The 27,594-nt window shown below is 41.0% G+C and overlaps 1 protein-coding gene across 1 annotated transcript; it reads right to left on the bottom strand.

Annotated features, from left to right (window-relative positions):
* Positions 1 to 1,565: 1,565 nt before the first annotated feature.
* XRCC2 (X-ray repair cross complementing 2) lies at positions 1,566 to 27,478 on the bottom strand. Its single transcript, XM_025862231.2, has 3 exons — positions 27,343 to 27,478; positions 13,791 to 13,872; positions 1,566 to 3,558 (listed from the first exon to the last, which is right to left on the bottom strand). The coding sequence occupies exons 1-3, from the start codon at positions 27,379 to 27,381 to the stop codon at positions 2,837 to 2,839; spliced, it is 843 nt and encodes a 280-aa protein (XP_025718016.1). The 5' UTR covers positions 27,382 to 27,478; the 3' UTR covers positions 1,566 to 2,836.
* Positions 27,479 to 27,594: the final 116 nt, after the last annotated feature.

Here is a 27,594-nt window from a genome sequence, read left to right on the forward strand (position 1 = left end):
GATAGTTGAAGGCTGGAAACTGTATACAAAGGAAGCAATAAGGTAAGCACGATCTTAGTTTTGTATTGCATTTATCACATGAATGTCTGGAATACCTTTCATATGCAATTTTCTTTCACTAGATTCTCACAATGATTCCAAGAAGTTCACCCCCCTTTTTTACAGGTAAATGGAACACTCTTTAGATTTGTAACCCCTCACTCCACTATTCTGGTTCTAATCAGCACCCCTGTATCTGCTATCTGTATACCTTAGGATATGCCATTTCTCTTTCCCTGTAAGTCTCATTCTTTTTATAAGTATTAAATTTTCTGTAGTGTTCAAGAAATCCTATTGGTATAAGTTTTAGTTTAAAAGAATTTTTTATTAACCAGGATTCTTAATTCCTTCCAACATGTCAGATAACAAATCTTTTTAAGATAACGAAGTCTTCGGTCTGACACATTAATATATAATTGATAATTTAAGTTAATATAAAAGTTCATTATTTTTAATCATGTTCCCTAAGAATAAGTTATAAATCTGTGAATAACAGTCCATTAAGTTAATATTTCATTTATATAGATGAGAAATGGAAACAAGGATAGAATTCTAAGAGTTGCTTAGTTTTTCATATATGCGTGTTAACGCATATACCCAGAGCTAGACCAGGGAAGGTAATGGAATTTTCTTATCTTTTCCAAACAGCTAAAAAGAGATGGAACTTAGAGCAGACCAAGAGATTTATCTTATTTTTTAAGATTTTATTTATTTGAGTGTGTGTGCATACACACACTCCAACTGAGCAGGGAGCCTAGGGGGTGGGGGTGAGTCCCAGACCCCAGGATAATGACCTGAGCCCACGGCAGACGCTCAACTGACCGAGCCCCCCAGGCGCCCCAGAGAGTCTCAATCTTACTGATCACACACTTATCCAGGGGGAAACCAGCCTATTCCTCCAACATACAAATATTTATACATTACTTACACGTAACATGTAATAAAAACCACAAAATACAAAGTGAGAAAGGATGAACTAGGGATAAAATAGGTCATATTCTTAAATATTTTAAAGTTTATCAGTGGCAAAATAAAATTTGTTGAGGGCATATGGGTGTGAGAGTGTGAATGACAGAAATGTGATCTAGCGTAACTTGACTTGATTGCCCTTGGGACCACCATTGTTCTAAATTTCACGATGTGGCCAAAAAGCAAACACTGGGCCTAGGAGGGCTGTTTGACAATTTCTTATTGTCTACTGACAGTCTGGTTCCCCCTGGACCCACAACAGAAGTAGCTCCTACCCCAGGACTTGTCCTTCATTAGGGTGACAATCCCAGGAGGCCCCATGAGGGTGAAGTGAGACAGAAGGACAGAAGACAGTATGCAGTGTGTTAATAAATGGATTGCTGCTGTTCAGCAATGGGAACCAATCCTCCTGGGGCCACTCTTGAGAGAACCTCAGTGTCCTCTGAGCTGAGGGGTAAGGAAGCTGGAGTGTTTACACACCAAATCCTGCCCTTCACTGGTTAAGGACTGCCTGGCCTGGCCCACATGCAGCCCAGCAGACTCTGGCAGCCAGCCAGCAGACACCTCCAGAAGCCAGTGGGTTTTGGAAACTGCAGGTAAGCTAGAGGCGGCACAGGGTCGGTGAGCAGGGCACAGATAGCATATGCCACCTCTGCTGTCCCTGCATTATGAAGAATATTAACTTCAATCTTAATTTCTTTGCAGGATCCTTTCTAAGCCCTTAAAAAGAATCTTTGTTAGGTAGGTTAATACAGTTAGTTTTAACTAAATTGGTAATATATAAATGAACATATGAACACAAAAACATCACAGTCAATTCTTTCCACTTTCCCCACAGGATACTTCAGATATGAATGTGACAGATGACCACCCGACACACAGATCAACGAGTGCACCAGAGTCAACTGAATATCAAATACTGATGCAATTTCATCTTTTCTTAGATTAAAATGTATAAATAGAAGTTCTGAGATTTTCTTCCTCTCCACAATACATTACCTTGCGTACCTCTCGAGGTGCATGCTCCCCATTTGGGCCACCCCTTGGCCAAAGTACACAGAGCCTTGCCCAGCTCTCAGCTGGAAATAATTTGATTCATTTCATGGTATGGCTGGACTATTCTAAATGGCTAAGAACATACTAGTAACTTACAGTTCTAATACAGTTTTAGCATGTGTCTATCACTTAATGAGGAGACGAAAATTTCAAAATAATCTTCACAGAATTCCTTGAACGGGTATATTACTTCCCTGTGTTAAAAAAATGATACAAAGACCCAACCAGAATGCAACTCCATCTTGGACTCATTCTAACTCAGATCAGAATGCTCTGACTTTCCAGTCTTTCGTGTGAAAGGCAGATGGGCAGGCTCCTTGTTTTCATCCCCTCTGCAGAAACAACAGCTCTACAGAACACTTTCCAAAGTCACAGCTTCCTAAAGGAGTTACATATGAGAAAACGGAAATTCATTTAAACTTTCCTAAACAATTAAGTACTTAACCAAATTCCAGAAATGTGACACAAAGTTATAAAAAAGTTCGTTTTATTTAGGCTGCAATGTGTAGATTATTTAGTTTTAAAACAAGCTTAATATACAGTTTAATTATTACCACCAGTTTGATTTATCTTCAACAACCTAAGAAGAGAATAAAGTTCTACTGTACTAGTTTAAGAAATCTGTTCTGGAAAAAAAAAAAAATCCATTCTGTGTAGAAACATTTATATTAATTCTCCCAGAGTTTAAAGCTTTATAACCAAATCATTTTAGCCCATTAAGGACTTTTAAAATTTTGCATAATATCCTGAAAAACACTATTTTATGATACTATCAACAAAACTCAATGCCACTTTCTCCAATAATAAAAATATGCTTTTGTAAACTGTTACTTTTTAAATGACGTGAAACCAAAGAAAACTGGTTGCTGGTTTTAAAATCCTCTTGTTTGGAGAAAAATATTCTATGCCTTACTACTTGTTGCCATGCCTTACAGAGATAGGGTCTATAGTCCGCATCTGCCTCACTCGGATGGTTCAAGGCAGAAGAAGGCCCTTCTGTCCAGTTTGAGGTTTTCTGCATTATACTTTGTGTTGTTGCAAAAAGAACCAAGCGATACTCATTTACGAGCTTCTCTAAGAACTGAGCACATTTCTTCAGGGTATACTCCTGTAGGTTAACACTTTCTCCTCCATTGACGCGGTCTATCCAGTAAAAAGCGGACAGGCTATCCAAGATCAGAAGGCAGAGGGAAGGGCGGCTACAGACCATGCTTTCTAGTGAGTACAGCGTGAGGAGCAGCTGGGTGTTACTACTGCAGTTCACCAAAAGCAACCTTCCGAGGCAGCATTTTACCATTTCTTCAGAACTCTGGGATAGTCTATGTTCGAGAATTGTAACCAGCCGAAGCATATCAAAGTGATAATCTGTGTCAATAAATAAGACTTCTACTTCCAGTCCCCCTTCCGATTTTGGGAGTATACATCGTGCTGTTAAATGATAAAGCATTTCTGTTTTTCCTGTTCCCTCTGGACCATGAAATTCAAGAATATCACCTGCGTAAAATGTAAAAATGTCAGTCAAAATGGAGCAGCACAGTAACGGCAGGCTACAAAACAAGAAGTCTGCAACAATGTGTAAAAACACATTTACCGGAATGTCAAAGAAAAATCTAAATCCATTTGCCAAAATGGATCCATATAAGCAAATACAAATAAATAAGGAAATTAAACCATTAAGTTTCACCTCTGAGGAAGGAGCTGGCTATTAATTAGCATCAAGAAAATGTGAAAAACAGAATGGCAAGGTTGAAAGGCACCCAAGGAAGTCTCCTGGGGAGGGGTCCACATGCACTCACACTGAAACTGGCGATAAGCTAAGAATAAAGTGCCAGACCTCTGGTCTTCCAAAAATGTATTGATTACTATGGTACACAGCATTTCTGGTACCTGATTACCCACTATACATTCTCTCCTTTTCCTTAAGTATAAAACCTCAATTTGGGGGTGGGGGAAAGCAGTGCATCCAGCTGAAAAACTATTTTTCTCCGTATCCCTTGCAGAGAGGGGTCAGCAGGTATCATGGTTGTAGCCAATGAGACACGAGTAGATTTCTGTTGGGGGTTGCTAAGTTTTGCTTTCCTGGTACAGGGGCCACTTCTGCTCTGCCACGCCCCACTCTGGAGTGAGTATAAGAGGGACACCCTAAGTAGGGTGGGCCCTAAGAATGTGGAGCAGGAAGACAAGAGGTGCCCAGGACTTTGATGACACTATGGGAACCCCACACAGTTATGCGGGGCCTGCCTCTATACACTTGTGAGGTGAGGAAAATAAGTCTCTATCAGGAAAGCCCCTAGGCTGGACTTCCGCGACATGCAGTTGAAACAATCCCTAATTAGGGTTTCTCATGTTACTGGCATTACAGGCAGAACAATGCTTGGTTGTGCAGTTTCGTACGTACAGAGCCTCAGGAGTCCACAGCTCTCAGGCCTAAATGCCAACAGCATCCCTCAACTGAAAACACCCCTCCACATTTCCAATATGCTATCACTTATTCTTTGCTATAAAAATTTCTTGAAATTGTGCCCAGCTGGAATGACATCTGCATTGTAAGTTATTTTCCTAGCATTATAAGTGTAAGTAAACCACTCTGAACTTCAAAGACTCCAAATCTTTTTCTATAGATGACTCTCTTCCAGTGAGGACAACGCAAATTAAACACCTGGGTAAACTGTTCCGACTCCGGAGTTCTTCAAAATCCACTCTGGACAGTGGCTTTCCAATTCTTGCTAGTTTGTTTCCATTTAATTTATGGCTGAACCACATAATTGGAAACACTGTTAAAATGCAGATTCTTAGGCCCCAAGCAAATTACAGTCTGAGAATCCAGTTACTTTATTTCCTGTTATTACTAACAAACCATTGTAAACTGGAACGCTCACAAAGAATGTGTAAAAAATCTAGCATGTTACCACTATACCATATTTAAAGTACTGTAAAACTTCAAACAGTTTCTACCATAATCTTACATGCAATTTGCAATTCAAAATTTAAATAAAAATGATCACCCCACACCCCTCCCCCAAAAGATTTGAGACTCAAGAAGTAAATCTATTTTCACAATAACAATTGTTCACTGATGCTCTTGCTGAAAGTTAACATAGTAACTAAAAAACTATTCAAGCCAGATGTTATTCTCTCCCACTACATGACTAAGGAGCTAAACTGAAATCAACCCTTTACCTACAAATAAGTCTTTTACTTCCCTATATTAGAGAAGGAGAATAAACTACATGCATTAGATGAAACATTAACATAGAACAGATATTGATGGTAGTGAAGGAAAGCTGAAAACACAGTTTAGCAAGACTAATCTGAAAAGTTTGCAGGACAGTGAACCACGCAGAAACACAGTATCAACAGACTGCACCAGACCTTCCCTTTTTTCCCCCAGAAAGAGGCCTATCAATAGCAACTAAGTTTTCTATTACACTTTACAAATGAAAAGGGACAACTTGATGATATCTCATTTGATCCTAATAACAACACTCTGAGGTAAGAAAGCAAACTTTATCATGTTCCATCATCACAGTTATCATGCTTTATATTTTTTTTAAGATTTTATTTATTATTTGACAGAGAGAGAGAGAGAGAACACAAGCAGGGGTAGCAGCAGAGAAAGAGGGAGAAGCAGGCTCACCAAGCAGGGAGCCCGATACGGGGCTCAATCCCAGGACCCTGGGATCATGACCTGAGCCGAAGGCAGACGCTTAACAACTGAGCCACCCAGGCGCCCTCATGCTATATAATTTTTTAAAGATTTTTTATTTTTAATTAATCTCTACACCCAACATGGGGCTCAAACTTACAACCTTAAGATCAAGAGCCACACACTCCACTGACCGAGCCAGCCGGGCGCCCCTCATGCTATATGATTTCTGACTATTTCATTATATTTCCTGTATGCTACTTTCAGGTTGGCACTTTACTATTCTATCTCCAGCACAAAACACAGTATCTTTCGAATGCACTTCATCAGATTACTTTGAGAACTTCTTGAGAGACATCTAAAAAATGAAAATTAAGTCCTATCTGGTGAGGGGTAAAGGCCCCAAAGTGAACTCTGAACATCGCATTTCAAAGATTCTATTTATTTATTTATTTATTTGAGAGAGAGAGAGAGAGAGAGAGAGAGAGAGAATGAGAGAGAGAGCACATGAGAAGGGGGAGGGTCAGAGGGAGAAGCAGGCTCCCTGCCGAGCAGAGAGCCAATGCGGGACTTGATTCCGGGACTCCAGGATCATGACCTGAGCCGAAGGCAGTCGCTTAACCAACTGAGCCACCCAGGCACCCGTGAACATATCATTTTGAAAGGAAGCAAGTCAGATAGGGGAATCACAGGTAGGGGGTGTGGCACTGGTCACAGAGTCCAGCAGGTGCAAAGGCCCAGGACCAAGGCTGGAAATAAGAGACTGACACAGGAGATAAGCCAGAACAGGAACAAAGTGCCCAGTGTGAGTCCAGTGCCCTGCCCACGGCCCCTGGCCCAAGGGGTGCTGACACTTCGGTTCTGTCAGCTCTTCAGTCCCTTCACATATTCAGAAGGTGAGGGTAAAGCTAAGGTAGTGATGTAAAGGTTCTATTCAGAGACAGGGTTGGAAGTACCCATGCAAATCATATACTTAAGGAAAGCAGGGATTTTTAATTCACATTATCACATAAATATCCTAACAAGAATTTAGCTTTCAAAATACTATGTTAGCTAGATGTCACAAAATAAAAATGTCTTATAACACTAGGATTTAAGATTCAAGACAGTTAATAAAAGTGCAGACATAATGATCTGAGAGTAAGCTACACAGAAACAGAGAACAGAAAGCTCAATTTGGTGAGTGAGAGTGAACAAAAAATTAAGAATAGAGGCCAAAAACTCACCTCTTGGAATGCATCCATGTTAGAGGAGTCGGCATGAAGACATATAAAAACAGAAATTTAATATAAAAATTAGGAGGAAAATGGCACAGAACATGAAAGGTTTCAAGAAAATGAAACAGTACTAAAAAACATTAAATGCAGCACAAAATTTCTAAAAGTAAAAAAATGGCCGGGGAGAGTTTGGGAACAGATCACTGAATTGGTCCTGGATAGTACCTTACAGCAGTAAATGTGTAGTTTGCAAAACCACCTTTTTCTTTTTTTTTAAAGATTTTATTTATTTCTTTGACAGAGAGAGACACAGCGAGAGAGGGAACACAAGCAGGGGGAGTGGGGGAGGGAGAAGCAGGCTTCCCGCCGAGCAGGGAGCCCGATGCGGGGCTGGATCCCAGGACCCCGGGACCATGACCTGAGCCAAAGGCAGATGCTTAATGACTGAGCCACCCAGGCACCCCCAGCAAAAACCACATTTAATATAAATATTATTTTTATGAACCAAACTTCAAAATCAGATACTCGGAAAAGAGATGGAAGGGCTCTCCAGGGAGCCCTCAGCATTCTTCCAAGAATCAGGCTGCAGGGAAGGCAGGGGGCACACAAGGAATTAGGGGAAAAATATGATGGTCTACATTCATTTAAAAAGTAAAAATATTCAACAGCAGTTTTGTGAGGCTGGAGTCAAATGAAGACAACCAAAGGTAGGAGAAAGGCAACATATTCTGAAGCAAAAGGGAAGAGACTCCACAGGGAGACAGAAATACATGACACTGGCCAGAGTTAAGTGTGAGCTATCTCTGGATATTTCTGGAATCCTCAGAATAGGAAAAAAAAATGAAAACCTAGCCAAATATTTTCTTGGAGAGAAGGTGGTGCTCATAAACATCTTTCAGCATAACTCAAAAAAGTCTCGAGCACTTGCTTACATGGTTTAACAAGGTTTGCTAAATCCATACATTACTAAGAAATAGATTACGTAGTATATGGATTCCTCACATTCTTGGTTTGGCATGATTGAGATGAGGCAAAGCTTAAGGTGAAATCCCTGGTTAGGAGATGATTAAGGGGTATATAAAAATACTCTTTTCCTTTTACAGATTAATAGCAAAGCAATAAAAAGGTCACTTGTAACAACTGGGGAAATAAAATATGCAAACTTGCAAATTACACATAAATATTATCATTAAGGTCCCAGATTCTCTACAAATATGTTTAATGATCAACTGAAGTCAGTTTTGCTGATTTTATAAACATTTACTGTTTAATCATCACGTCAAAAATCATATTCAAACATGATGTTCTACAGAGGGGCACAGTCCTTTTAGGGGTATTTGAAGTCACTATCTTAAATGTTTCTGAGAGCTGTTACAAAAGAAATCATACCCTTGTCCACTCAAAGTATTGGGTATGAAAACTTGCAGTAAAAAAAACAACCCCCACCACCACCACTAAACACACATACACACGCACATACCCCAAAAACACCTCTACAGTTTGGCACTTGACAAATTAAACTAAATCAGAAAATCTGGATGGTTTGGCCTTGATAGTTGCTCTCACAAATAGAATGCTGTAAGGGATCTGGGTAACAGATTGTCAGAGTGAGTTTATGAATCTGAAGATCCTTCAAAATAAGGATAAAAAAGAAAAGCCAAAAAATACATCATCTTGGTACCAACCTACTAATTGTGTAACAATATGTTGAATTTGCAGATTACAATCATTACAGTATGGAAGAGGTAATGAGTTGGTATATACTACTGAGTAACTACTACAAAAAAGCACTTAAGAGATGTTTACAATGGTGTTAGAGCTTTCTATAATCCCTGAATGTCGTACTGCTTCAGTGTGAGCTTCCCCAGTTTCTGATAAACTACTGTTGTTGATAAACAGTCCTTCTAATACCAGTCTTCAGTCTACTGCTCCCGGGAACACCCATCTAACTGGATTTACAGCTAAAATATCGACAGTATTTATTAAATATTGAAATTAAAATGGTGTTAATCCAAACTAAGTAAACTTTTTTGTTAGTGACTGAGCATAATGGTGTTTTTGCAGTTTCTACAAATGTAATATTCAAATGTATAAGTGGTGCTGTGAAACCATGTTTTTGTGTCAGTTTCATAAGGTCCAACTTAATAATATCCTTTCTGATAGAACAGAAAGTTCAATCTTTTGTCTAACATGTTTGGCAAAAGTTGTCTTTATTACTGATAGTTCAGAAAATTGTTTGCTAACAGATCTGCTTTATAAAAAATAGTACAGGGAATCTTCTAGGCTGCATGAAAGGATAGTAGAGAGTTACTTGAACCAAATGAGTTAATAAAAACCACAGGTAAATGCAACTACATAGGTAAATATGAAAGACCGTATATATTTATATTTGTAACTTTTTTCACTCATCTGACTTAAACAAATGAATTGAGTAATAATTTTTTGTTATAATACATTTTCTTTCCTGTAATGGCTTTTTAATTCTTGCATTAAGTCAATTTTAGAAGTGTTTATGGACATACAATGCATAGATACATAATTTGTAACAACACAAAGGAAGGGGGAGGAAATGGAGCTACCCAGTAGCCAAGTATTTAGAAAATATTGAAATTAAGATGGTATTAATCCAAATTAGATTATTTTAAATTAAGATATTAATTGTGTGGGGTGGCTGGGTGATAGACATTGGGGAGGGTACGTGCTATGGTGAGTGCTGTGAATTGTGCAAGACTGTTGAATCACAGATCTGTACTTCTGAAACAAATAATGCAATATATGTTAAGGAAAAAAAAAGATAGCAGGAGGGGAAGAATGAAGGGGGGAAATAGGAGGGGGAGACGAACCATGAGAGACGATGGACTCTGAAAAACAAACTGAGGGTTCTAGAGGGTAGGGGGGTGGGGGGATGGGTTAGCCTGGTGATGGGTATTGAGGAGGGCACGTTCTGCATGGAGCACTGGGTGTTATGAACAAACAATGAATCATGGAACACTGCATCAAAAACTAATGATGTAATATATGGTGATTAACATAACAATAAAAAATTAAAAAAAAAGAACTAATGATGTAATGTATGGTGATTAACATAACAATAAAAATTAAAAAAACCTAATGATGTAATGTATGGTGATTAACATAATAAAAATTAACAAAAAAGATATTAATTGTGACCCTCAGAGCAACCATTAGGAAAATAACTCAAGGGTGCCTGGGTGGCTCAGCCGGTTAAGTGTTTGCCTTCAGCTCAGGTCATGATCTCAGGGTCCTGGGATAGAGCCCCGTATCGGGCTCCCTGCTCCATGCATGGAGCCTGCTTCTCCCTCTCCCTCTGCTGCTCCCCACTGCTTGTAGTCTCTCTCTCTCTGTCAAATAAATCCTTTTTTTTTTTAAAAGGAAAATAACTAAAAAAAATAAAGTAAAAGCAATGACCAGGAATAAAAACGGTACACTAGGAGCACCTGGGTGGCTCACTTGGTTAACTCTTGCCTCCTGATTTCAGCTCAGGTCATGATAATCAGTGTTGTGAGATCAAGCCCATGTCGGGTGGGGCTCCGTGCTGGGTGTGGAGTCTGCTTAAGATTCTCTCTCCCTCTCCTTCTGCCTTCCCCCAACCCTTTAACAAAATGGTACATTAGAAAATATTTATTTAACACAAAAGAAGACAGTAAAGGAGGAAGAGAGAAACAAAAAAGATATAAAATGTATGTAAAAGAGCAAAAGACAGTCATAAACTCTATCTTATCAGTAATTTATTTAACTAGTAAGTGCCTTCAACAGTCCAAACAAAAGGCAGAGATTGGCAAAATGGAATAAAAACACATGCTTCAACTACAGGCTATCTACCATAGACACACTTTACCAAGCCACAAATAAGATTGGTAACAAAAGGATAGAAAAAGATATGCCATGCAGACAGTAACCAAAATATAGCTGGTGTGGTTATACTATTACCAAAGTATACTTTAAGACAACAACTGTTATTAAGAGAGGAAGAAGGACATTTTTGTTTTCCATGGTGCTAACAGATGGCATAAAAGTTACCATTTTTAAGTGTACAGTTCAGTAGTGTTAAGTTACATTCACATTGTTGTAAAACATCTCCAGAACTTTTCTATCATGCAAAACTGAAACTCTATACCCATTAAACAACAACTCCCCTTTTCACCTTTCTCCCCCAGCCCTGGCTACTACCATTCTACTTTGTTTCTATGAATTTGTCTGCTGTAGATTCCTCGTAAGTGCAACCACAGTATTTTCCTTTTTGTGACTGGTTCATTTCACTTAGCACGTCCTCGCAGTTTATCCATGTAGTAGCACGACAGGATTTCCTTCCTTTTTAAGGCTGAATAATATTCCCTTGTCTGCATATACCACATTTGGTTTATGCATTCATCTGTCGATGAACGTCTGGGTTGCCCCCATCTCTTAGCTATTGTGAGTACTGCTGCTATGAACATAGGAACGCAAATACCTCTTCAATACTCTCCTTTCAATTCTTCTGGAGATCTTCCCAGAAGTAGAATTGTTGGATCATATGGCAGTTCCTTTTTTTTTTTTTTTTTAAGATTTTATTTATTTTCAGAGTGAGCGAGTGAGTGCACGCACGAGTAGGGGCAGGAACAGAGGGAGAAGGAAAGAATCTCAAGCAGACTCTGCACCAAACCCAGAGCCCAACCTGGGGCTCGATCTCATGACCCTGAGAGCATGACCTGAGCTGAAATCAAGAGTTAGATGCTAAACCGACTGCGCCATCCAGATGCCCCAATCATATGGTAGTTCTGTTGTTGATTTTTTGAGGAAACTTCATACTGTTTTTCATAGTGGCACCATTTTATATTCACATTAACAGTGCACAAGGGTTCTAATTTCTCTACAACCTCACCAACACTTGTTATTTTGTTTTTTACTGTTTCCATCCTAATGGGTGTTAGGTGACAAAGAAGGACATTTTATAATAATAAATCAATCAATCCATCAATAAGGTAAAATAATAAACTTGTACATGCCCAACAGTGCATGAAGCCCCAAAATATATGAAGGAAAACTGAGAAATAAAGGGAGAAATAAACAATTCAATAGTAATTGATGGAAACTTCAATACCCACTTTCAATACCAGATAGAACATTAGGTTAAAAGATCCAACAAGGACAGGAGACTTAATGCTAAAAATCAACCAGAACTACAAAACATCAAGAAAACACTCAATCCAACTAGAGCAGAATATACATTCTTCTCAAGTGCACATGGAACATTCTTCAAAATAGACCTTACATTCAGAAATAAAACAAATCTCAATCAATTAAAAAGGTTGAATCACAGAAGACTGCTCTCTGATCAGAAAAGAATGAAAGCCGTAAATCTTGACCTTGGATTAGCCAATGGCCTCCTAGCTATGATACCAAAAGCATGAGCAATAAAAGATAAAACAGATAAATTGGACTTCATCAAAATTAATAACTTTGTGCTTCAAGGGACACTATCAAGATAATGAAAAGGCAACCTATAGAATGGGAGAAAGTATTTTCAAATACTTTGAAAGAAAGTATTATCAAATATGTTTGATAAGGGACTTGTATCTAGAATATATAAAGGACTCTTACAACTCAGTAAGAAAAACACAACCCATTTTTTTAAATGGGCAAAAGATATGACATTTCTCCAAATTACATATACAAATTGCCAACAAGCACACGCAAAGATGCCTAATATCATTAGCCATCAGGGAATGTAAATCAAAACCACAATGAGATATCATTTCATACTCACTAGGAAGGCTATAATCAAAAACACAGACAATGACATTTGTTTGCAGGATGTGGGAAAATTGGAACTATTCTACACTTCACCCCTGGTGGCAAGTAAAATGTGTAGCTGCTGAGGGAAACAGTCTAGCAGTTCCACAAAAGGTTAAACACAGTTGCCGAACAAACCTAACAGTCCCTCTCGTGGGTATTACCCATGAGAACTGAAAACATATATCCACAGAAAAGCTTGTACACAAATAATCACAGCAGCGTTATCCATAACAGCAAAAAGTAGAAACCCAAATGTCCAGCAGCTGATGAATGGATAAACAAAAAAGAAAATATTACTCAACAAGAAACAGAACTATGCCACAACAGAAAACTTGAAGATTATGCAAAGTAATAGAAGCCAGTCACAGAAGACCACATACTGTATAATTCAATTATATGAAATATACAGACAAGGCTATAGAGTCATCAAGTAGATTAGTGGCTGCCTAGAGCTGAGGGAGGTGGGAGCAAATGGGGAGTGACTGCTAATAGGCACGGCTTTCTTTTGGGGTGATGAAAATGTTCTAAAATCACTTGTGGTGATAGATGCGTAAATGTGAATACTACAAATCATGAAATTGCACACTTAAATGGGTGAATTATATCTCTACAGAGCTCTTCCACTAAAGAATCGAAACACAATGCCAGCACAGTACCTTTCTTTAAGTTTTCCTTAGTGTAGAAGCACTGCGGGGAACAAGTGGGCATGTCCTCTCCCTTCTACATAAGTATTAACAGACAACGGGATACCTAAGGACTTTCTTGTGATTCTCAAACTTCTAAAGAATTAAAAAATAAATTATAGTAACAAACTCCCTCAAAAATACTGTGTCAGGATAAGAGAGGTATTTAATCTATTTACTGCAGATGAGCCAAACTTTATCTCATCTGACACAGATAATGAAGACTTAAAAGTGTTATGATCTATTTCTCACTTTTTAATTTTACAGGTTAATCCATATAGCCGTTTGCTACGAGTATGTACATATAAATGAGTATGTCAGAAAAAAACATGTTTTATAAGCCTTAATGTATGACACTGTATTTTGGTTTGAGATTGTTTTTACCATGTACAGATGAATCTTCATCAGCAAACAGATACGGTTCTATTTCTTTCAAGGAACTTCTACCTTCAAGTCGGCCAAGGAGCTTGCAAAAGAAAAAAAGAAGAAAAACTCATTACTTAAAAATATAAAATCTTAGAAATCTATATTTACACAATTTTCCAAAAGTCTATAAAAAAGACTAATTTAGTTTTGAGGATTTGGAGGAAATTACGAAACAGGAAAAATTATGTTCGTTTATTCAGAAAATATTTCCTTTTTTGTTTATGTGTCAAATACTGATGGCATAAAATGAGTTCCTGCCCCCAGAAGAACTGATAGTATAGTTTGGGAGATAGGGCCAAACTGCTAATTACAAAGTATTTACCCAATTTTCTCTCACTATACTTAATACACTTGTTATACATACACCAGCTTTTAATCTGTCTGCGAATTATACTGTCAATTCCTTATCTAGCAGTGGGAGGGGACAAAGGAAGAGTGGAGAAAAACTGCCCTTGAAGAGCTCCCTCCGGGATTTGTTCGGTGAACAGAGCACAGGTGACCATAGCCAGGGCGCAGAGGCTGTTACTCCGCATGTGGGTGAACCGTAAGCAGATTCACCTGCTAGAGCTTCTAGCACAAAACAGGAGATACAGAGGTGCTAAGAGCGCAAGTCAGATCACAGAAGGCCCTACATGCCATGTTTAGGGGCTTATTCTCTGGTTTGTAGACAAAAGCAAGGGATTGTAAGCTATGTAGTGAGAAGCAGTCTAGAACAGTTACAGTAGACAGTTGGGACTTCAGAACCAGACCTACTAGCTCCCTCCTCTGGGCCTCAGGTCTCTCGTCATTCAAGTGATAACAGAATCTCCCCTCCCGCAGTTGTTGAGGATTCAGGGTATTAAAAAAAGTGCTTGACATAGAGTAAGCACTATGTTAAGTACAGCACAAGCTAGCATCATCTGCACTTCAAACAGATTATCTTGGTGGCTAGCAGGGAATGTATCTGAAAGTAAAACCAGATATGCAGAGTAAGCTGGAGTCTGTCACACTAATCTGGAGGATGAATGCCCGCACCAAGACAAAAGTAGTTAGGATGACAGCGAGCAGAACTGCATGACTGATTTAAATGTCAATGAGGGACATGTAATCAAAGATATCAAAGCTGATTCTCAAGTGTCTGAGAAATCAGCACAGATTTGACCACTCTTCCACACAACAAAAGAGAAAAAGAGGGAACAAAAGCAGTCACTCTACTGTTTTTTTTTTTTAACTGAAACGAAGGTTTTGAAAAGATTTCCTTAAGTGATGAAAGGGTACTATACATTAATTTAGCAAATGTTTATTGAGTTTCTGTTACATACAATGCACCATGGCAGGTAAAATGCAGACTACAAAAGATGAAGACAACCTACCCTCAAAGAACTTGCTGTAACCGTCCTCTGGGAGATGGTATTTTACTACAAAAGAATGTAAAGCACTGCTCACTACACCAGAGACACAGCGCGCCGAGTTAGCGCAGATTGGGCAGGCATATCCGAGGTTAAAACTCTCCTCCTAAGTATTCAGACACGATCGTTCTCGCCGAGTTGACACCTGCACTGACCGTGGACCAGTGGAGGCGGGTGAAAATGCTGGCCCAACCGCACAAGTGGCACCCAACTGTCCCAGCACACACGGCGTTCCTCACCACTCGCAGAAAAAACGCAAAACCAGCAAAACTAGTTTTTCATAAGAATGCCTTTGATGAGGCGGCTAAAAGTATTAGTTCTCTTAAATCATGACCCCTGAGTACTTTAAATCATTGTGATGACACAGGCTACATACTACCAGTAAAGAATTTAACCTTGATCAGAGAGGTCTGGCCTTTGCCCTTGGCCCCTGGGAGGTCATCTCCAAGTCTCCTGGAATATCCTGCCTGATCAAAGTATCTTTGTTTACCAGGGAACCTTCCGCCACACCAGACAGTCTAACAGTGTGACTTAGGGTTGGGGCTTTGGATCAATTTGACCTCTGGTCTCAGGGGGGCCAGAGAGTGAGCTGTGTCTACATGAGAGAGCCCCAAGAAGATGCTGGACACCAAAGTTCAGGGGATCTTCTGTGGTTGGCAGACCATCACAAACTGTTGCTGGGAGAACTGAGCACCATCCACAACTCCACCAGGAGAGGACGACTGGAAGGTCTGCATTTGGAATTCTCCTGGACTTTGATCCATTACATCTCCTCCGCTGGCTGCTTTTAAATCTGCATCCTTTCCCTGCAGTAAACCATAACCATGAATACAACTGCTTTCAATGAGTTCTGTGAGTCCTACTGAATTGCTATACCTGAAGGTGGTCCTGGGGACCTCCCAACTTGCAATTAATATCAGAGTTGAGTATAGTCCTAGGTATCTAACTCTTTGTGTCTGAGGTAAAGTCAGCTCTGGGGGACGTCCCCAACTTCACACACAGATGAAGGACTTCTCCAAAATGAAATGCAATCATTTTGTTTTGCTTTGTTTTGTTTTCTCTAGTAAAAGCACTTGTGTTGAATATTTGAGTTGGATGCTTTTTTCAGTCGGCTACCCTTTTATTTGAAAGAACAACTAAAAGACAAACTTTGATTATACAGACTTTGGTATGTGGCATTTTGTTGAAAACAAAGAAAGTAAGCTTGTCACTTCAAGAAAACTGACAGTATTTGTTGCCAATGATAACATCTGAATTTTGGAAAACTCATCCACCACTGTGACCTTGACAGCTTTCCAAAACTTAAGGTCCTTTTTGGTGAAGTCACCAGTGTTTTAATGAATGTGATTTTTTAAAATAATTATTTAACAAAACACGCCAATACTTGAAAGATCTGTGTAATTCAGTGAACCAGTATCTCCAAATGACCAATGCATGATGTTAAATCAGTCCTGGTTAAAATATTCACTCCAAGTGTTAGACCAATCAATGATTTTAACATATGAAAAAAAAGTCACTGATGTAATTTTATAGTCTACGTTGCAATTAACTTTTAGGAAACTACTATCTTGTCAAGTTTTGGTACAGAATCAAAGAAAACCCACAATTATCTAAAAAGACCTTCAAATACTTCTACTTTTTCCAACTGTATGTATCTGTGAAAGCCCAGAGAGTCTTCATGTACTTCAACCAGAACATACAGTAATAGACTGGATGCAGAAGAGATGAGAACCCAGTCAAGTTCCATTCAACCAGACATTAGAGAGATCTGCAAATATGTAAAACAGTGTCACTCCTCACATTTTTTGTTTAGGGAAATAACTATTTTTCATTAAAATACTTATGATAATACTCAAAGGGATTATAATTTGTCACTTGCATATGAATGTAAATATTTAAAATTCTAAATTACTCATGCAGCTCTCTCTCTGGAGCTCGCCCGCTCTGGAGATCTTGTGAGTGTATTTTTCGCTTTAATAAACCTTCTCGCTTCTGCCTTTCAATAAATAGATATAACCCACATAAACAAAAGCTCTTGGTGACAAATACTAACTGCACTTATTGTGGTGATCACTTAGCAACATAAATATCAAATCATGATGTACACCTGAAACTAATATAATGTTTTAACTATTATACCACAAAAAAAAAAAAACTCCACAAAAAAATGCACAGAAGCTCTTTAAAATCCTCAATAATTTTTAAATGTGTAATGCACTCCTAAAGCCAAAACATATGAGAACCCCTGAGTTAGAAGATGGAGTCCAGCTTGAAGGACAAGAAGGAAACCCGCAGGGACAAGATAGAACACATACAATGACTTTAAATGTTTTAAAAAGCATGTATACAAATAACTATCCTCATCAGAATGATTAACTTAGGAAGTTACTCCAGCTGTTTACTCTTACTGTCACTCCTCAAGATATTTTAGAATTCTCTACGTGAGAATTCCTGATAAGAAAAGTATTCAAGAAAGCTTTATATTGGCATGACATCTGGACAGAGATGGTACTACCCCTCTTACCAAACTGGCTAACTGCATCTGATTTTCCACTCTTATTAAAAAATCAAATTCATTTTCAAAGGATGAAAACTTTCCACCATTGAGAATATTCAAAATAATGTTTTACAATGCCAAAGCAGTCTGTTTCTCTTTCAAATAAATAAATAGTAAAATCTTAAAAAAAAAAAAAAAAGAAAAAAAAGGGGGCGCCGGGGTGGCTCAAGTCATTAAGCGTCTGCCTTCGGCTCAGGTCATGGTCCCAGGGTCCTGGGATCGAGCCCCACATCGGGCTCCCTGCTCTGCAGGAGGCCTGCTTCTCCCTCTCCCACTCCCCCTGCTTGTGTTTCTGCTCTCGCTGTGTCTCTGTCAAATAAATAAAATCTTAAAAAAAGAAAGAAAGAAAATACTCTAAAAATCTGACATAACCTATTATAGAAATTAAAATTAATGATGTCCAGATTTAAGGAATGAACGGAAAGAAGCCAGGTATAATCAATCTGGAGTTTCTGAAGGGCAGAAAAGAGTTTGTTAAAAGGAACCCAAGTTCTGCTAGACAAGACACTTTAACCCTTTTAGGGAAGATTAACAATCTGAGCTTGGTGAGGGATTTCTCTTGATTCTCTCAGCAATCTTTCTGAGGCCAAATTTCCTATTTCGAAAAGAAGGCACAGTGGACACAACAATTTTAGCCTATTTGGCAGTTTCACTAATATTGTTAATTAATAGATTTTACATTTGGTTTGTAAATGAGTATCTGCTAGGTTTTATCATAACAATAGCCATCAACTAATAGCTACTATTTGTGCTTACTGTGGTTATCAGCAGTACATAATTTATATACATTATATCTTTTAGTTGTTACACTAGCTCTATTTGTTATCATTCTGTTTTTCAGATGAGAAAACTAGTGGATGCCAGAGCCAAGATTTAAGAGATCTCTTATGGCTCCCAAAGCCTGGAGAGTTCTGTGCTCCACTACCTCAGAGTCAGTATCACCGAGACTAATCAAGTCTGAGTACAGAGATGAAATGGTTTTTGGACCTACTAAGCTGACGATCAAACCGGTCCAAACCGGTCCAAGATCCCGTCCAGGCAATTACCTGGTCTCTTTCAACCATCTCTGTTAGTACTCCCTCCAACAGCAACAAGGAGCCCTAAATGTTTCAACAGCAGCATTACTGCCATAATAAGTATATAATCTGCAAAGGGGGTAATACTCTATTGTATAGATATCCACTGGTAAACATTTCAGCCAAGTCAAGTGTATCCCAGGAACTGAGTGAGATGCTAGGGCTACACAGATGTAGCAGACACAGTTTCTATCTTCAAAGAATTTAAGAGGGGAGAGTCAGAAGGTTACAAAAATGCAATCAAGTACTGAAGCTGCTACAAGAGAAATCAGGCAGGGTGCTGGGAAGGTGTGGGAACCTAACGCCATCTTGGACAAATCACCTTGGACAAATCACCCCGAGGACCAGTCAGTGACCTGGGACCTCCTGGAGCACAGCACCCCTCCCAACATTCTTTCCTTTTGTTTAACCACACCCTTAAGTACACCCTTAGGGCATAACATCCTTGACCTGCCCTGGAGCTCTGACTATGACACACAGCCATTAAACATTCTCCTCTTGGGTGGTCCCACAACAGTACTTCCAACCTCCTCCGGGCAAGAAAAGCCCTGTCTTGTCTTAAGGGAGGTGGGATTGAGATTTACTCATCTTGAGGCTGCCCGGAGACAGGCTCAGTCAGTAAGTCCCCTTACAAGCCATTTCACTTCAAGCTGGACTTGTCAGCCTTTCTGTTCAGTCTCACGGTCAGTTCTAATTTGTGGGAGGCACCCTTAATTTTGAATGAGAGATTTCGTATATAGTTCTTTTAAATACATTCAAAATGTGCCTTGATAGAGAAATGCTTTTTTTCTTTCTACAGGGAATATCCTTTGCCTAGTCTCTCATTTAAATTTCTAAGGCCAAGACTACTGAACAAACAATACTATACATTCTTCAAGGCCACCTCCTTCCATGAAACTATTATTGTACTTAACACATTACATCCCTCATCTGGATGTAAAAGCTCAAAAGGAAAAGAATCTTATCTTGGCTCACAATGGACTCCAAAACGCTTTTGTTTGGCAGAAACTCAGTAGCTCCCTGTTAAATTAAAGGTAAACAGGGCATAGGTAGGCAGGCTTGGGAAGGATGGAGAGTGTAAAGAACCTCAAACTATTTTGATTTTCATGTTTGGACAGTCTGCAAACTTCTACCAAACAAAAGTCCATGAGTATTCATGTCCTCGAAGTTCTTCATACTAACAAAAGTCCATTTCCAATGCAACTGTATACCTTCAACACTTAGTAAGTAGAATACCTACCATACAGATGTTTTTAAAGACCATTTAGTTAAGGAAAAGCTTACACAAGAGCAGAAAGAAGAACTTAAAGATCAAACCAACCAGAAATGAATGGCATTAAGGTAAATATATACACATACATATATATAGCTCATTTGGATAAAGGCTCATTTCCCCTGACCTTTTGTAAATAAATCTGTCTGCAGATGGACCCCAGCAGCAGGGTTGCAAACCGCTTAAGTATAAAAGGCTACTCAAAGGGGCTTCTGGGTGCTTCAGTTAAGCGTCTACCTTTGGCTTGGATCATGATCCCAGGGTCCTGGGATGGAGCCCCCATATCAGGCTCCCCGCTCAGTTTCTCCCTCTGCTTCTCCCCTCAGTTTGTGCTCTCTCTCAAATAAATAAAATCTTAAAAAAAAAAAAAGCTACCTAAAGAAGCAAACATTCTAAACCAAATATTCCCATCCCTGCCCCATAACAAGCCTGGATTTCCCACCTACAAAATGAATACAATTCTTAGTTTTACTACTCATATGTAGAGGAAATTCAGGCAAAAACATGTTAACTATAACTCAGGGAACATAAGCGAGGAGCTGGAATAAGGAAGCAAGGGAAAGCAGCAGCTAGGTGAATATGTATGTGATTGATGTAAAATTTGGATCTCATGGTAGTTCCATAAATTAGAGGGCCAATTCCCCTTCACATGGGAAATGAGGCTCCTCTGCCACTTTAGAAAAATTCAACTGTCCCTTCAGGGCAGAGTACTGGGCCTGGCTCTTCAATCAAGCTTGAAGAACTAATGCTTTTATAAAAGCAATCATCCTGTAAGAGGAAAAGGAAAAATAAAGTAAAGCAAAAACTACTATATATACACCTGACAATTTAAGCAGCATGAATTTCTTTTTTTAAAGTTTTCAATTCCAGTCAACATATAGTGTTATATTAGCCTCAGGTATACAATATAGTAACTCAACACGTCCACACATCACCCGGTGCTCATCAGGACAAGTGCCCTCCTTCATCCCCATCGCCTGTTCCCCCATCCCCCTCCCTCCTCCCCTCTGGTAAGCATCAAGTTTGTTCCCTATAGTTAAAGAGTCTGTGTCTTGGTTTGTCTCGCTCTTATTTTTTTCCCCTTTAAGATTTTATTCATTTGAGAGAAAGAGAGCATGAGCTGGGGGCTGGGGAGGGAGAGAGGACAAGCAGACTCCCCGCGGAGCAGGGAGCCCGATGTGGGGCTCGATCCCAGGACCCTGGGATCAAGACCTGAGCTGAAGTCAGACGCTTAACGACTGAGCCACCCAGATGCCCGTTTGTTTTACCTCTTAAATTCTTAAATGAATGAAATCATATGGTATTTGTTTTTCTCTGACTTATTTCTCTAGCTCCATCCATATCACTGCAAATGGCAAGATTTCACTCGTTTTTATGGCTGAATAATATTCCATTGTACGCATATACCCCCTCTTCTTTCTCCATTCATCTGTTGATGGATATCTGGGTTGCTTCAATATCTTGGCTACTGTAAATAATGCTGCTATAAACACTGTATCCCTTTGAATTAGTGTTCTTGTGCTCTTTGGGTAAAATACTCAGAAGTGCAACTGCTAGATCTTAAGGTAGCTCTAGTGTTTTTTGTGTTTTGTTTTTTTTTTAAGATTTTATTTATTTGACAGAGAGACACAGCAAGAGAGGGAACACAAGCAGGGGGAGTGGGAGCGGGAGAAGCAGGCTTCCCGCTGAGCAGAGAGCCCGATATGGGGCTTGATCCCAGGACCCTGGGACCATGACCCGAGCCGAAGGTCAACGCTTAACGACTGAGCCACCCAGGCGCCCCTAAGGTAGCTCTAGTTTTTTAACTTTTTAAGGACCCTCCATGCTGTTTTCCATAGGGGCTGCACCAATTTGCATTCCCACCAACAGTGCACAAAGGTTCCTTTTTCTCCACATCCTGGTCAACACCAGTTGTTTTTTGTATTGCTGATTTTTGCCATTCTGAAGGTGTATAAGCAGCATTAATTTCTAGCAGAATTTGTAAGGTCTAAATTTTAAATTTATGATATCCCACAAATGAGTAATTCCATTAAATGCATTCTTCAGATTTCATCAGGAAGTTTTATCAAACTGCTTCAAATTTTCATTTAGATAAAACAAATATAGGGGCACCCGGGTGGCTCAGCTGATTAAGTGTCCAACTCTTGATTTCGGCTCAGATCATAATCTCAGGGTCGTGAGATCAAGCCCCACATTGGGCTCCAATGGAGTCAGCTTCAGATTCTCTCCCTCTGCCCCCCTCCCCACTCGTACGCTCTCCCTCTCAAATAAACACAATCTTTAAAAAAAATCAAATATATGCACAGTCCCAGAAAGAAACAGTAAAGCACAAAATCAAAATTACAGGAGCTTAATGTTGGCAGAACACTTATTCTCACCTTGCATGTGAGGATCTCTGCTGGAGAAATACTTTGGCATATTCTCCTATCCCCTCATTCTCTCTTCCCCGGGGAAGACCTTCTAGTGGGTTATTTTAAGAGCAGGTACTACACACCCATGATCACCCCCTTCCTCCCTCCCAACGGCTCTCCTGCAGAAGTACACTTTCTGCTGCGTTCCTACACTTCAGTCTAAAAAGAGAGCACTCAGGAATGAGCATTTGGCAACACAAGTTGGCTGATAACCTAGACCAGAGAACTTGTAGTGGGTACAGTGGGAGACCGAAGCCGAATCACCATGGGCTAAGGAAGGAATGGGAGATAAGGAAGTGAGGCACAGAGCACAACTCTGCGGTGCTGAAGAGTAAAGGAATGGGGCTGGGTGGGGCGTTGGCACCTAGGGAGGTTTTCTGCCTTGCAGTTGCTGTTTTATGTTAGGGCGCCAAGGGAAATGACGGGTGGAAAAGAAGACTACAAATGCAGAAGCAGGGACACGTGGGTGGCTCAGTCAGTTAAGGGTGCTGGGATCAGGTCCTGTGTTGGGCTCCTTGCTCGGCAGGCAGCCTGCTTCTCCCTCGGTTTGCTGCTCCCCGTTTGTGCTCGCTCTGACAAATCAAAAAAAAAAAAAAAATGCAGAAGACAGAAAAATGACCATAGGAGTGGGAACATCTGTAGCGGTGAAGTCTTTGAGAAGGGATGGGATGGAAAAAACCTAAGTGGAGAAGTTGCCCTTTTTTTTTTTTTTTAAGATTTTATTTGAGAGAGAGCCCCCGCCTGAGAGCCCCCGCTGGGGGAAGAGTAGAGAGGGAGGGAGGAAGAATCCCAAGCTGACTCCAGCTGCGCACAGAGCCCAAGGCGCCCAAGGTGGGCGTGGGCCCCCCTTCAGCCCCCTCCAGCTCCCCGCGCCTCCCCTCGATCTCACGACCCTGAGATCATGACCTGAGCCAAAACCGAGAGTCAGATGCTTAACCGACTGAGCCACCCAGTCACCTCGAAGTTGCAGTTTCTTTTCTTTTCTTTTTTAAAAGATTTTATTTCAGAGAGAGATTGAGAGAGAGAGAGAGAGAGAGAGAGAGAGAGAGCGAGCGAGCATGAGAGGAGGGAGGGCCAGAGGGAGAAGCAGACGCCCCACTCCCCACTGACCAATCCTGGGACTCCAGGATCATGACCTGAGCCGAAGGCAGTCGCTCAACTGACTGAGCCACCCAGGTGCCCTCGAAGTTGCAGTTTCTTCGAAGCAAAAATATTTACTATTTTAAGGAGGAAAATCAGAGAAAAATCAGTGCATATATTATCAAGATAGACTTTATGAAAAAGCAAGAATTGCGATATTAGTATCTGATAAAGCATACTTCAGAGGAAAGAAAATTCCTAGAGACAAAGAGGTACATTACAGAATGAATAATAAAAGGATCAATCCACCAAAAAAGACGTATGATCCTAAATGTGTACATATCAATCAGAGCCTCAAAATACAAGAAGCAAAACTAATTAATACAGGTGAAAGGAGAAATAAACCAACCCACAATTTTAGCTGGGACTTAACAGTCACCAGTCTGCAATGGATAGACTTACAAACAGAAAATCATTAAGGATACAGAAGATCTGAACACACAAGATCTGACTCATGTATATAAAACACTGTACCCAACAACAGCAGAATATACATTTTTTTCAAGTGCTCATGGAACATTCATCAAGACAGATCACATCCTGGGCCATAAGACCTCAACAAATTCAAAAGAACTGAAATCATACAGAGTATGTTCTCTGACAATGATGGACACAAAGTAGAAATGAGTAACAGAAAGACAACAGGAGGGGCGCCTGGGTGGCTCAGTTGTTAAGCGTCTGCCTTCGGCTCAGGTCATGGTCCCAGGGTCCTGGGATCGAGCCCCGCCCACATCAGGCTCCCTGCTTGGCGGGAAGCCTGCTTCTCCCTCTCCCACTTCCCCTGCTTGTGTTCCCTCTCTCGCTGTGTTTCTCTGTCAAGTAAATAAATAAAATCTTAAAAAAAAAAAAGAAAGACAACAGGAAAATTTAAGGGAGTTCCCGTGAAATTTTTTTTTTCAATGACGCATGAAGCAAGGCAAACGAGGGGAGAGGAACGAGAAGATATTAAATTTATCCACTAAAGAAACAATTACTGAGTGCCTACTGTGGGCTAAATATTGTTCTAATCATTGACACTAAAGGAGTAAACTCAACGGACAACAAAGTCTGCTCTCATGACCTTTAAATCAATATAAACTGTCAGTTGTGCTAAGAAGAATAAACTGGATAAAAGAATAAAGGTTAACAGTAGGCAAGGTAAAAAAAAAACAAACAAACCAGGTTATTTTATTGTAAATTGTAGTCAAATGTTGGTCTTTAAATCAAGGGTTCATTATTAAGTTTTCCACTTGCTACCTGGCCTACCGTAATTCCATCTCTAGAATAGGTTAAAATATTTTTTGCAACTTTATTTTCTTGGAAGACCCTGTATGAAATGTCTTTTCCCTACTACTCACAAAACGTGGGAATGGTTAGCTGCTTTTTAAAGTTGTAATTCTCATGAATTAAAAATTTAAAGTAGTTTGTTTCTTGGGCTAGTTTTTGACTTCAGGTATCTTCCTCAACACAATGCCTCCAAGTAGAATCCATAAAGTACTGTAGCATAATGTGCAAAGGAAGAAAATTGTGTCCAAACAAATGAAGCACTAGCCATTGAGCGCCCAAAGCACTTAAAGGAAGAGTTTCACTTAGCTGGTTTTCTTAACAAAAAGAAGAAAGAATAAAGTAGCACCTATTGCCCAGCTTCCTGTTCCCCTCCAACCCTCTGTACTCCAAAGCAGTATGAGCCAGGCAATCTGGCTTAGGGTCTCCATGCAGACACGGCAGGCCAAGGATATGTGGCTAAATTTTTTGTTCAATGATGGGGCTGTGCTAGGCTCTCATTATTTTTTTTAAAGATTTTATTTACCTATTAGAGAAAGAGAGTGCGCAAGCAGGGGGAGCGGCAGGCAGAGGGACACACACACACCCACCCCTGGCAGAGAGCCCGACGGGGGCTTGATCCCAGGAACCTGGGATCATGACCTGAGCCTAAGGCAGACACTTAACCGGCTGAGCCACCCAGGGACCCCAGGGCTCCCATTTTTTTAGATACTAGGCTTGTTCTGACTGCAAAAGTCATTTATGTTTAACCTTGGTTTCAAACGATCATCTAAGTAAGTAAGGTTTTAACTGTAGTGGCTCTTATACATGCAGTAGCTCTACTCTTAAGGAGCAAGGGTTGGTAAACTATGGCCAGCAGGTCAAATCCGAAGTTTAAAAATAATTGAACACAGCCATGCTGATTTGTTCACCTCTCTGTGGATGCCTTCACATTATAACTGCAAGGTTAAGGAGTTCTGACAGAGACCCCCTGGCCTGCAATGCCTAAGTACTATCCCGCCCCTCACAGGAAAAGTTCGTTGACTTATGGCTCAGTCGGTTGGGCATCTGCCTTCCGCTCAGGTCATGATCCCAGATCCCTGGGATGGAGCCCCATGTCAGGCTCCCTGCTCAGTGGGGAGCCTGCTTCTCCCTCTGCCTCTCCCCTCCACTTGTTCCCTCTCTTAAATAAATAAATAAAATCTTATTAAAAAAAAAAAACAAAGTATTGCTTCTCTCCCTCATCTGTATAAGAGATCCTTCCTAATCCACCCCGGCCTATTTCTCAGTACTCACTGCCCAACTCCACTCTCCCTCACTAGCTCTGTTCCAACTATTCAGAAGTACCTGCAGTTCCCCTAAATAAGCCGTGCTCTTAAGGCAAGAACCCACGTTAACTGCTATTCTCTTTGACTGCCACCCCCTCCTTGCCAAACCGATTTCACATGGTTCTTTTAAAAACTCAGTCATCTGGGCGCCTGGGTGGCTCAGTTGGTTAAGCGACTGCCTTCGGCTCAGGTCATGATCCTGGAGTCCCGGGATCGAGTCCCGCATCGGGCTCCCTGCTCGGCAGGGAGTCTGCTTCTCCCTCTGACCCTCTTCCCTCTGGTGCTCTGTCTCTTATCCTCTCTCTCTCAAATAAATAAAATCTTTAAAAAAATAAAATAAAAACTCAGTCATCTGCTCCTCCTAACTAGATGCCTGCCCCTCTATTGGGCAGCACGCTTTCCTACATATACTGCAATTTTTAAGTCGGACTAGCTTACTAGTTCTTCAATGGCAGAAGTTGTTTCTTACTCCAATTCCTCAACCAGTGGCTGACACGTTGTAAGTCCTCGAAACTTCCTGGTTCAATTCCTGAATAAATTCTTGCAGGATGTCAAATAGCTGGCGTGTTTTTTGAGCTACTCAAGCTGGGAGAGCGAGGGCCTGATGCCATAAGCAGAGACGTAGAGAGTAGAGGGAGAAGGGGAGGCAACCTACTCAAACACTGCCTGTCCTGGCTAAACGTCTGTAAATTCTCCCGCTGACAATCCCTCCCTCTTCCTCGCTTCTGTTGCCTGGCTTACCGTTTCTGACCGCAGTTAACGGGGGACAGATTCGGACCGTCAGCCTAGCGAGCAGATACCAGGCACCGCACACCTATCTGTGCACGCGGTGCGGGTGCCCTCCTCCGCCTCCGCTCGCAGCGCGCGCGTCAGCCTGCCCTTCTCCGAAGACTCCCAGGTGCCGGGGGCCGGCTCCGGGTGCGAGGGCGGGAGGGGTCGGCCGGGGGGCCGCAGTCCAGGGCGGCTCGCCCTCCCTCCGCCGAGCGCCCCGCGCGCCGGCACGCGCCCCGCCTCCCGCGCTCTCCCGGCTCCCTCGGCCGCCCACCGCCCTGTTCTCCTCTCTCTCGCTCCCGTCCCAGACTCGGCGGCTCTCACCTCCGTCCCAGACTCGGCCCTGCGAAAGTCACTACACATCGCCCCGGAGGCTGGGCTAACCAGACACTCAACTTTCCCGCCACTAGCGCCATTTACCGCGAACGGAGGAAGTCCCGCAGCCAGTCAAACGCGCTGACCCGTGAACCGGGCGCGAGCATGCGCATTGCGCCCGCCCTGAGCCAGGGAGGCGGCGGGCATGCGCAGTAGTGTGTGCTGGCGACCCTCGCCCAAGTGACGTCAGACTCCGTCTCC

The sequence above is a fragment of the Callorhinus ursinus genome, unplaced genomic scaffold, assembly GCF_003265705.2.
Source record: "Callorhinus ursinus isolate GAN/ISIS: 27379988/994484 unplaced genomic scaffold, GSC_fseal_2.0 scaffold80, whole genome shotgun sequence".
NCBI lineage: Eukaryota > Metazoa > Chordata > Mammalia > Carnivora > Otariidae > Callorhinus > Callorhinus ursinus.

Bases quoted from the DNA above. Each gene is read 5' to 3' on its own strand.
- XRCC2 (XM_025862231.2), bottom strand. From the start codon at position 27,381: ATGTGTAGTGACTTTCGCAGGGCCGAGTCTGGGACGGAG. The intron at 13,873-27,342 runs GTGAGAGCCGCC...TTCTTTTGCAAG, and splicing joins GGGCCGAGTCTGGGACGGAG to CTCCTTGGCCGACTTGAAGG. The intron at 3,559-13,790 runs GTAAAAACAATC...CATTTTACGCAG, and splicing joins TGAAGATTCATCTGTACATG to GTGATATTCTTGAATTTCAT.